The sequence below is a fragment of the Nuphar pumila genome, chromosome 13 (assembly GCF_984573655.1).
Source record: "Nuphar pumila chromosome 13, dmNupPumi1.hap1.1, whole genome shotgun sequence".
Taxonomy (NCBI): Eukaryota; Viridiplantae; Streptophyta; class Magnoliopsida; order Nymphaeales; family Nymphaeaceae; genus Nuphar; species Nuphar pumila.
Window position 1 is genome coordinate 102,432,735 of NC_143261.1, and position 12,183 is coordinate 102,444,917.

General features: G+C 40.2%; 1 protein-coding gene across 1 annotated transcript; it reads left to right on the plus strand.

Moving 5' to 3' along the window:
• The first annotated feature begins 2,038 nt into the window (after window positions 1-2,038).
• Window positions 2,039-7,353, plus strand: LOC149819535 (cytokinin riboside 5'-monophosphate phosphoribohydrolase LOG1-like). Its single transcript, XM_089984788.1, has 7 exons — window positions 2,039-2,152; window positions 2,621-2,718; window positions 2,863-2,893; window positions 3,293-3,392; window positions 4,145-4,215; window positions 4,316-4,459; window positions 7,066-7,353. Exons 1-7 carry the CDS (start codon window positions 2,039-2,041, stop codon window positions 7,156-7,158), a joined length of 651 nt encoding a protein of 216 aa, XP_089840914.1. The 3' UTR covers window positions 7,159-7,353.
• Window positions 7,354-12,183: the final 4,830 nt, after the last annotated feature.

The following is a 12,183-nucleotide window of genomic DNA, read 5'->3' on the forward strand; positions in this document are numbered from 1 at the left end:
TGAAAGTAAAGTCTGAAGCATTCAGAAGAAGTTTGTATTGACATATGTGTGGGTAGCATGAGCATGTTAATTTATTTAATGTGTGTGAAGGATCCATTTAGAGGTGCATAGGAATGTGAAAAGTTGGCATGCAAAGAGCTACAAATGAATTTTAGTATCGTGCATTGGGGCATATGAAAAGAAATCAAGTCATTGAAATTATGATAAAAGTGTATAGAAAGACCTTCAATTCTATATATACGTGTCTATGCGCCTTGTAGTTTTGTGGAAACAAGTGATTTATTAGTGATGGTTTTCTCTCTTAGGTTGAGTTTTTTCTTCTTGATTAAAGGTTGGTTTTCTCCTTACACAGTTTTGATGGGAAAAACTCTGAAAGAGAGAGGGAGAGAGAGACGAAGAAGAGAATTATGGTTCCTAAAGATTTAGATAATAGGAAAAGTTTGGCATAGTAAAGAAGCGAGTGAGATCTCTCGCGTTGGATTGGAAATAGTCAGGGACAAAAAGGCAAAAGGATAGTAGGGATGTGAACTAACATAGAAAATCATACGAAAAGATGCCAAATGAAGAATAGGAAGAAATTCTATGTATTCAACTCTCACCAAGAACCTGAACACTTAATGGGCCTACGTGCCTCCCAGCAAGGTATACCACCGCTCAGCCTTACGTGCCCCCAAACGTGATAAAGCAACAGTAACTCCCATGTGGCAGTAGAATTCGATCCTGGACCTTCAACTTGATACAGGACCCGGCGAAAGCAGATCAGGTCATGCTGAACATGAGCTTTTTTGCTCATGCTCACATCGTGGCCGTCTGTTTGCATTTTGGATGAATGCCACGTGGTTTTGTTGACTTTTGAGTTTTTTAAAATGCAAATCGGATGGCCAGGATGTCGGCATGAGCAAAAACTCTCATGTTCAGCATGACCTGATCTTTTTCCGGACCCGGCTGGCCACATGCGCGGTGGTGAATTGAGCGTAGGAGCTTAAATACCATCCGAAGGCGCCGCTAAATCATGATATTCACTAGTGTCATACGCACATACGATCATCATTTTTTTTAGTATCCCACACATGTATTCGTTTTCGTATCCAACTACTTTTGTCTTCATCTTCAATTCCAGGCACGATGGTGAGACACAGAAACGGTATGGTTTGCTGGCAATAATTATATAAAAATATGAAGTTCGATTGGTAACAAAAGAGAAACATAAATCAAAGATAAAAGGTGGGTGAATTTGAGAGAGAGCACAAAGAAGGAAATTTCAAAACAACCCGCAAGCCGATGACACGGAAGCAAATAATAATGACATATGGTAGATCTTCAAAGCCAAATCTGGACTTGATTAATTAGTTAAAATCCAGCGAGCTTTGTGAAATCTTAAATTTCACAAGTTTGGCCTACCAAGCGCCAAAAGCATCAAGTGGTCGCGGGCAGTGAGCACATAAAAGCACATGGGTTTTATAATTGTATTAGTTCATGTCGTTTCTATCTAATTAACGCAAGATGTGAAGATGAATATTTTATGAAGGGAAAGAAAAAAACAAAGAGATGGAAATTTATTGCAAAGACCAGCGAGCAAAACAAGTGGGCAAAGCAATTAGTAGAGGGAATGGCGTGACTGCGGACAGCATGTCTGGTCTCTGCACGTACTGCTGTATGGGTTGGGATATCTAACGGTGAGCGTGTTAATAAAAGAAATATGTTTCAACCGGTACAACACTTGTGTCGGGTTGGAGGGGTCTAGCCAGGCCACACCAATATGGGGATAAATAAATAAAAAAGATGTGTATGGTTCAATGCTCGGATCAGGTGATAGGCCCCACCCTGTCAGCGTGAGCGTGCGATCCGCGCGTGTGAGCGGGTATATATATTAATACAAGGGTAGGAGATTGTTGTGGATATTCCTATTGGGGCCTAACTGAGAGGGTACTGACTCATACGGAGGAGCAACCGGTGCTACAAAGGGAGTAAACAGTAGTAGGACAAAAAGAGGGGGTAGGGAGTGAGGGGGAAAGGAAGGGGGTGCTAAGTCTAAGAGATGGAGAAGGAAATGAGGCAATCAAAATTCAGGAGGATCTGTGTGTTCTGTGGTAGTAGTCAGGGGAAGAAGAGGAGCTACCACGATGCAGCCATTGAACTTGGAAAAGAACTCGTATGCTCTCTCTCTCTCTCTCTCTCTCTCTGTTTGTTTCCCTAAGCTTCTACTAGATTTGTTATTCACATGTTTTTGTGGAGAGCCAGTAGACATCTGGATTTTCGCCTTTATCCTGCACAACATAGATCTTTCTAAGTCCATGTTCATTTCCTAAGAGATGAAAAAATGTCAGGACTTATGCTCTATGTTTCTCGTTGTTGGTTCCTCTTCCCTTCACCACCCTGCGGAATCTCAGCTCGTCCTTTTCATCTATCCTTTTCTACAAAACCCTCTCTCTCTCTCTCTCTCTCTCTCTCTCTCTCTCTCTCTCTCTCTCTCTCTCTCGGTAAACGTGGATAGGGTTATTATTATCATGTACATATGGAGCTCTCATCTCATAAAGCAAGATGATGCCATTTTACGTGAGCCTCAAGGATATTGTCATGAATAAATGTGAACATTTTTCTTTGGTCTTGGTGTTACAAGGTGTCGAGGAACATAGATCTGGTATATGGGGGAGGAAGTGTCGGGCTCATGGGCCTGGTCTCTCAGGCAGTGTACAATGGTGGCCGCCATGTTATCGGGTAAGAGGGTCAACATGGTTTTCTTTCTCTACGTTTCTTCAATAATTTATTTTAACGAGTATGAATATCCTGATATAGCTGGTTTTGAAGAATTTCCTAATTAATTAACCGTCTTTCTTCTGATCTGTTATTGTCCCCCTGCAGAGTAATTCCCAAGACGCTCATGCCTCGAGAGGTATATATTATATGACTAAAAGCCCTTTATCTTTCCATTCTTTGGAAGCTCAGATCAAGATCACCGAAACCTCCCTCTGTTTGCCTTCTCCCTCAAACGACGCTATTTTTTCCACCCCACCCGATAACTCGGAGTCCTCCTAGTCCATTGGATTCCCAAGAAGGCAGGCCGCTACCCTGTTATTGTCCGTCAGCTGCGAGTACTAATCATCATTAGAGCGCACAACACTCATTAAAAAATAGCTTTTGCAGACATCGCAGCCTCCTCTTTCACCCAAGCATCAACCTAAAGCACCGCTGGGGACTCCTCACCCAACAAACTAAAAGCATCCTCTCTCTCTCTCTCTCGAATTTCCGGTCTTATCTTAATTGGAGAACTTTTCTTGTTATGCTTTTTCAGATAACAGGGGAGACTGTGGGAGAGGTGAAGGCAGTAGCAGACATGCATCAAAGAAAAGCAGAGATGGCACGACAGTCAGATGCCTTTATTGCCCTACCAGGTTAGTGTAAAACCCATACATTCTCAGAGACCGGAAACACAACATTGGTAATTAGTGGGGACTTTGAAAAGAATACCACAAGACTCCCTTCCCCTTTCCCCGCATAGTCCTCGTGAGTCATGCCTGAAGAGTACATGTGCCCTTGTGATCCTTGGTCTTTCTAAACAACTCCTTTGTCTTTATTCCACGAGGTCCACGGGAAGGTTAAACTCGTCATTCCAAGTGGATGTTGTTTGGTCTACTCTAAATGACATGCCCTGTCCATCTATTTTGGCGTTTAGGGCAATGGTAGGAAAGGAACCACTCGAAAGACAAAGCCCTGATCCCAATGCGTTTTCTTTTCCTTCATTTTTTGCTTTTCTTTTTCTTATTTTTCCTTTTTTGGTTAAAAATTCAGACGGGGAGTCCAATGGGCAACCCTCCAAAATCATGATAAAAGAGGAATTTCCTTTCTCACTTTTCTAACCCTGACCCGAGGTCTGACATAGAAGACGGAAATTGTTGAAGAACCCTAGCGCTTGATAACAGAAGAGTATTATGCTTGTCACGGTATTTGGTATCCTGCAAGTGGGTGTGTCGCAGTTTTGTACCACTAAGTGTCATCATCAGCATGCCACACAACAAAAAAGAAAAGGGGACCATCATGCACACAAAGAAATGCGACATTACAGCACTACTTCAAACCAGTAAACTTGGAAACAAAGCAACTAAAGAATAATGAAAGAAGTGTTTCGATTTTTAATTCCATGCAGGGGGATATGGAACGCTAGAGGAGCTATTGGAAGTGATAACGTGGGCACAACTAGGAATCCATGACAAGCCGGTAAATATACTGATGCATATGGCCATCAGAAGAAGGGTTTCATCTACATACCTTCTTTTCGAGCGGTTTTTCTTGACGGGCTTGATTCTCGTGCTTTCAGGTTGGATTGTTGAACGTTGATGGCTACTACAATTCGCTGCTGTCTTTCATTGACAAGGCTGTGGAGGAAGGGTTCATCAGCCCCAATGCTCGCCATATTATTGTCTCTGCACCAAACGGAAAGGAATTAGTAAAGAAACTGGAAGTAAGCCCCATGATCTTCTCCCTTAACCCTGGTTAAATTAACCTTGCTGAAAAGAATTCGTACGATCGCTACCAAACAAAGACAGGAAGGGGTGCAAAACACGCCCACCGCCAACTTACCGGAAAGGGGCCCTCACCTTGGCCCTGGCAGGCGTGCCCTTCCACGCCCTCCCATGCCCCCACAACCTCGTATGCGGGTTTATATATATATATATACATATATATATATATATATATATATATATATATATATATATATATATTAACGTTGTAGTCAAGTCCCACCCGGTTAGGTCTAAAAAAAAAATAGCTGCTGGTAATTTTTTATTAATCTAAACCAATAAATGTATTTATCACATAGTTACAAAACAAAATGGATACTAAAAGCAACGCTGGTAGAAGCAAATAAGATATCAAAGAAAACATGGACACAAATTTAATGCAATATAAAATTAGCATGCAAGCTTATTATACAAAAAAATATAATTTTTTAATATGGAAAATATAGAAAACGATTGAAAATACAAAAAGGAGCTTTCCGCTAAAGGGAATCAAGTTTCTCACAGTTTAGAGGCATGTTTCCCAAAGCTTTTTCTTTTTTAAGAGAAGCTAAGAGTTTTTTCAATGAAACTAGTTTCCCATGTAGCAAGAAGCTTTCAGTAATTATGGTTAAGATAGTTTGCATGCTATATAACATGCATTCAATTAGGTATTTTTCTTGCACATATGTTTTTTTAAATGGTGAAAAATCAGTGGCTCATATTGTGCTAAAATGCTAAAATTTGATAATAAAAGATTTTGATTTTTTTTGGCAAATTGATTTGATCCAAAACATGCTTCTATTGGAAATACATCTACAAGTTCATATTCAATAAAAACACCACAACCAAGTTTTTTTATCATGACCTAACTTGGGATCCTAATTAAAGCATATATATATATATATATGTATGTGTGTGTGTGCCCGCGCGAGAGAGAGCCCACCACGACATTCAAATTAGTTAGTTTCTTGTTTTGTTTTTTTTACTTTTCATGAAACGGTGAAACTAACCTTGTAGATGTGATTTACGTGGTTTAGTTAATAGAAATCATCTCTTGGTTCGTCCAATATGTAACCACGATTTTATGTGTTGAAAAATCAACTACTTAGAATGTGCGAGATTTTCTTGACTCAAAAAATCATTTTCTTAGTAAAAAAAACACACCCACACACACAATCCAAAGCTGGTTCCTTGTATTTGGACAATGCTAAACCCATCTCTAGAGGCCATTTGGGCCAACACAATCGGCTTGTGTCTGTAATTGGCTATTTTGATGCATATACCAGGCACATAACTTTTTAAAAAATTCATAGCCTATTTCCATACATTATGGAGAAGATGAATGATGAAGCCTGCAATGCTTTTTCATAGTCTCTCTTCAAACAGACTGATCAATCCCATCAAAATTTGCCATTCTCTGCAATGTTACACAGATTTAAAAATTCTTCTGTGAGATGGGAATTTACAAATTATTTTGTATATGCTCATTTTTTCCCGACTGGTTGAAATTAGGCGTGAATTTCTTTTCTTTCATCCCTACCATCATCAATACACCCTTGTGAAAATCATTCTCTCAATTTTTGAGAGAATGATTCCCAGGGGACCCATTCTCTCACGTGACTGCAAACTTGAGAAATGATTCTCCAACTCAGAGAGAAAAAGAGCCATGGGGTCGGGACTGATTCTCAGAGTGGTTCAAAATCACATTTGCAAAGTGCTTAAAGACGTGTCCTAAGGATCCGGATTGCTTTTCTCACGAGTTATTAATGTTCATCGAAACTTGTATACAATCTCTGTTTTACTCTTTCATAAGAAAAAATTTTACTTGGATCCTTATTTTTACACGACTCTCTTTTGCTCAATTTCTTTCTTTCGTGGAGGCCTCTTAGAGTTATTCCTTTTTTCGTTTTCTCTCTTTTTTTTTTTTACATTTGCGCTTGATGTTAGTTGCCAATGATAATCCCTGAGAAATTTCTCAATTGTCTTCACGAGTTATTTGTTTCTGCTTCGAACTGATTGACCTAAAAATTTCAATCCTCCACACTTTGAACATTTTAACCTGCATGTTGCTTTTTCTATACTCTGGCATTTCATCTGCAAAAAATGAGACCGTGAATTGCCTTCCACCTTCCGAACTGATTAAATAATTTTCTTCTCTTCACCTTCTTTAATATAACCTATAATCCTTCTTCTTATCGGCTTTTTTTCGAGAAACTTCTGCCCGTTATTGCTTTACATAATTCATTCTCGACCTCAAAATAAATAAAATACTGAAATCTTTACCTTCTCTGGTTCCAGAAATGCTAACGAGCAATTAAAACGGAGATGATGGATCCTTTCCCTAAGTGATTGCTCGATCCCTCTTTTCTCTGGAAACTTTTGTTCTGCTTGCTCTCCTCCCTTTGCTGTGAACAAGTTCAACCAAATATCTGATCTCGATTGGAACTTTACATTCTCCCTCTCGATCATAGGAAAAAAGGAGAAATCCTAATCTATTTCTTGATCCTCTGGTTTTCACATCGTCGGGAACAAGATTAATCGGGAACTCCGCGTCGTTCTCTTGCAGGAGTACGTGCCCCGCCACGAGAGAGTGGCGTCGAAGCTCAGCTGGGAGATGGAGCAACTCGGCTACTCCGCCAAATGCGAGATCTCAAGGTAATCCAGAGGAGGAGGAGGGAGAGAACGGAAGATGTTTCGCGATCTCTTTTGGGAAGGGGAAAGGCCTGGGATTTCGATGTGGGAAAAAAGAGGCCGTGAAGTTTTAAATTTTTGTAAAGATGCCACCGCTTGGAAAGGCGGATCGTTCCGTGAAATATATACGAAGAGCCCCTTTGCTATAAACTTCTGTGGAATTTAATTGAATGCTTAGCGTCCGCTTCTTCATCACGAACGTTACAGTGTCACGTCTTTTTTGTTTTTAAGAAAAAGAAGAATAAGATTTAATAAATAGCAGCAAGAAAGAAATATACAGGTTAGCCTGATGATGTCAAGGAGTCATCAGACTAATGAAAAATCACAAGCTTACAATTTATATTATTAAATATCATCCAGGTTGAGGGACTTTTAAGACACCAAGTCGCGCACCAAAGACCCTATTCGCTGGTGGCCTAGCCATGAGAGATCTGAATCATTTCCATTTAAGCTTCACAGCACAAAACATGTCAACAGAATTGTCTTTGCAGGTTTCTTCTTTCTCCTAAATTTTTTTCTTTCTTTCTTCCTAAACTCTCCATAAACCATCACCTCCAGACTTTCTTCCACTTGCATGAGAACCTAGTCAACGAATGCCCAGTTATCAATTGCCTGAAGCAAGGGAATTGAATTAGCTCCATTTCAACATTCGGCCACATAAGAGAGAAAACCTCTTGAAAATAGGGGCAGAACCAGAGCAAATGATCACCAGTTTCAATGTAATTTTCACATAGACAACATTTGTTAGCTAAAATTGATTGCAATCTTCTGCTTGAGTGTTTATCTTCCCGTCTAGCAGCACCCAATCAAAAAACGATGCTCTAGGCGAAGGTCCTTTACACCAAATAGTTTTATCTGGGAGCCAAGACATACCATGTTCATTGCATGTCATATAGCAGAAAGCAACAGAAAAAACAACTATCTTTGTTGAATGGCCAAACCCTCTTTGAAAGCCTTAACAATAGCTTTCCACGCTCGTGAACTTTTTTCCCAAGTCGAGTTCAAAAACAAAGTTGAAGGTGGCCCCACCAATCAGTACTTTCTCTTTTTAAAATTGGACCAAGGCATCTCCTCAGTGGCAACTTTCCACCACCATTTACATAACAAAGCAATATTTAGTAACGATAGCCTTCGGATACCCAAACCACCTCTATCCACCGGGGATGAAACTAGTTTCCAATTAACTAATGATTTTGAAGGAGCATGGTCATCCCCAAGAAAACATCTGAATATTTTTTATATTATCTTTTCAACCCTCTTTGGTATATGAAACAAAGCTAACTGATGCAAAGGCATACAATTTAATACATGCTTAATAAGAATCGCCCTCACCGGCTTTGATAGGGATTTTCGAAAACCCCTTGTCCTCAAGTGAATTCCATATTTGCATATGACGATGGCCTTGCACAATTTTAAGGCTTAGGTGATCTATTGGAAAACTTGAAAGCCGACGCCCAAAAATAATTTCAGCAAAGGCAACATTTTGCCATAAAAAACTGTATTAACTTCATTTCTCCTCATTAATTTTGGGATTTATAACTTTTTAAGAAAATTTTGAAAGCTTCGTAATCAATTTGTTTTTAGAGTTTAAAATAGCAGTTCAGTGAAAATTGGTGTTTGAAATAACAAGTTAATGAACTTTGGTCGCATTACAGGCTAACCTTCCTTTACACAACGGATTTATAACCCCATACATTCATTGAAACCAAATAGATTCAAAACGAGGTTTTATAGTTCATACGAAAAGTAAAATTTCAAAGAAACCCTTATACCAAAATACAAAAAAAAAAATATCCGCAGAAGTGAAACGTAAGGAAAAAAGTCTCATCTTGATATCATCACGTCATCGTATTATCGTTTGTCGTACCAACTTAATCATCACCTGTACCAATGAAACAGGTCAGACTTATAAAAATCTAGTAGGTGCATAGATATCAAAAATTCAAAATAAAACTAACATATATGTTGTTCCTCTCGTGATGTGCAGTTCAAAATGAGCATGATAATCTTGTTTCGATATTAAATGTCCTGAGGGTACACATACGAGAAACATAAAAATAACTGAGATTGCTTGGGGGTTTGTTATTCTCTATATTTTGATACCTCAGACAACTAGTTGAATTTGTTCCTAAAGGGACTACCAGCGACTGAAAGAGAATTCCCCATAGGCATTCATGTAAGAGATGCATTCAACTTCTTCAAAAGTCTATGAAATCCACCACCTAGGATCATTTTTGGTAGCCTCATTCTCTAACTCTGATGAATAGGGACACCGAGTCAATTGTTATTCAATGAGCGTAGTTGTAAACAATTTGTCCATCGAAGTTTTTGTATCATCCTATCCTCTCTATTGACGGAACCAAAGAGATGAATGGGTATGTTAGGTTATATTTTAACTGACGACCCATTCTATATACTCTGGTCTTTCAAATCAACACGAGCATCTTGCTTGGGAAGGCGATTATCACCGTTTATGTGATTTCTTTTTCATCATTGTGCATTTGTACGTTACGAGGTTACTATAAATCTCTCATCCAATTATCGTAGTACTAACATGTCATGCATGTCTGATAGTACTGTTACAATGAGAAAGGTATTGGTTTGTCATAAAGAAACCCAAACATTATTTAGAAATTTCAATGTTCTATGCTTTAGGCCATGAATATTCGAGTTATTTTGGATACCAAAACAAAGGATCGAACATACGTACAACTTAGGGCTACGTAGTCGATGCTTTTTCGTTATACAGGGTTAACGAAAAGACTTGGTTGCGAATATGCAAACACTAAATATTCATTTTTGCTTTTTGAAACAACAAATATTATGAGCTTTAGAATTTTGCATGTGAAATCCCCTTTTTCTTTAAAGACTTGGCGAGCATGCATAAATCTGCATTTTTTAAATGCAAGTGTAATGCAAAGTAGGCAAGAGTATGCAAAACTGCATACTTTACAAAGTTATATATATATGTATATATAATACATATATATATAATACATATATATCAAAGCATAAGCATGTGCACATTACAGCGCGGCGGCAATGTAAATGACATAAAGCATGACTTGATGTAAGAATCCACACATCGAGCTAAATAAACTAAGTGATGCACGATGTACAAAACCGTACATCGGCTAAATAAATAGCGTAAGCACTACACGATGTATGGAATCGTACATCGGCTAAGTAAATTGTATAAACAGTAGCCTGTGCACGTAACAATGCGGCGATAAAGTAAATGACATAAAGCCAGACTCGATGTATGAAACCACACATCGAGCTAAATAAATTGCGTAAGCGATGCATGATGTACAAAACCATACATCGGCTAAATAAATGGTATAAGCAGTGCATGTTGTACGAAATCGTATATTGGCTAAATAAATACCATAAGTAGTGCATGATATATGAAACCATACATCGGCTAAGTAAATTGCGTAAGCAGTAGCCTATGCATGTAACAGCGCGGTGACAAAGTAAATGGCATAAATTTTAAATAGACAAGAATATGCAAAACAACATCCTTGAGTTAAAAGCACACACACACACACACACACATATATATATATATATATATATATATATATATATATATATATATATATATATATATATAAGTTAAAAGTATTCTGTCATTTGTCCTCGTATGCAACTTTTTCCTACCTCAGAGATGGTCAAACTTGCTGACGATTCCAAGCATAGGTTTTCAAGGGCTTGTGCCTTGGTGCACGTGCCATGTCTATTGCACCGATGGGGTGCACTAAAAGATAATTTATTACGCTATGAAAGAAATAATGTAACCACTTAAATTTAACCAGTAAGCAATGTTTTCATTGCAAGGGTCGAACCTGAACCTAGTTCGAGCCGACCGGGCTGAGCCAGGGTTGGTACAAAAAAGATGGATTGAGCAGAACTCAATTCGGCTAAGCCAAGCAAGAGGTTGGGCAATGTTGCCCTTTAACCAAGTCAGACTCGGTTTAAGAAGACTAAGCTGGGCTCATGCCAAGGGTGAACCGAGCAGAGCTCAGTGCTAGCCAGGCTTAGCTCGATTGCGCCTGACTAATAGAAGGCGGGGACCAAGCTGGGCTCGATAGTGATCGAGCTCAAATCGATCGGGCCTACCCAGCATGGCTGGGTCTCTGCCGTAGGTAGTGGCCAGCCCATGGCTAGGCAGGCCACAACCAAGCCATGCTCAGTTCCTAGGCAAGAGGGGAAACAAAGGGGAGGGGTGGGATCGACGGTCAGGCCGAGCTTGGCCTGCCCACTTTAGGGTTGCCAGAAAAATGCAGAGACAAGAGAGGGAGCAGAGGGCTCAACCTGGTAGTCGAGCCAAGACTAGCCCCTAACCTGGATGGGACCGAACCTAGGCTCGGTCCTCCAATTGAGAGAATTTGGTTGGGCTTGGTTCAAACTAAGCCCAGCTCGATATTGTGCCTGAGCTGTAGCAGGATGCTGCAGCTACCACGAAGGAAAATAGGGGGATGAGAGAGGGCAAGAGGGTCAACACCCATCTGTCGTACACAAATAGGGATGAAAGAGGGTAGGAGGGTCGCCCCTCCTGCTTGTCGCAAGCTGAGATAAGAGAGGGTAGGAGGGTCGCCTCTCCTGCCTGTTGCAAGCAGAGATGAGAGAGGGCAGGAGGGGTGGCACCCTCTTACCGTATGCAAACAGAGACACGTCAGAGAGGGCAGGAGGGGTGGTGCCCTCCTACCTGGTATTAACAGGGAGACAGGAGAGAAGAGCAGGTGATAGTGGTGCATACTTGAGGGAGGTGGCACCTCCAGCAAGTGAGAGGAGGCTGAGAGAGAGAGGGGGTCAAGTTAGTTTTCGCTGACGTGAGGAGGGTTCCCAGCAAAGGGGAGTTCGATGAGAGGGGGAAGAAGATAAGGAGGGAGGGGGAGGGAGGGATTCTTTGGGAAGAGCGGGGCAGGCTCGCGAGGTGGGGGTTTGCGTAAAAACGAAACCCCCCCTAGGGGTTTAAATAGCAAATAGG

Bases quoted from the DNA above. Each gene is read 5' to 3' on its own strand.
- LOC149819535 (XM_089984788.1), top strand. From the start codon at position 2,039: ATGGAGAAGGAAATGAGGCAATCAAAATTCAGGAGGATCTGTGTGTTC. The intron at 2,153-2,620 runs GTATGCTCTCTC...TGGTGTTACAAG, and splicing joins TTGAACTTGGAAAAGAACTC to GTGTCGAGGAACATAGATCT. The intron at 2,894-3,292 runs GTATATATTATA...ATGCTTTTTCAG, and splicing joins AGACGCTCATGCCTCGAGAG to ATAACAGGGGAGACTGTGGG.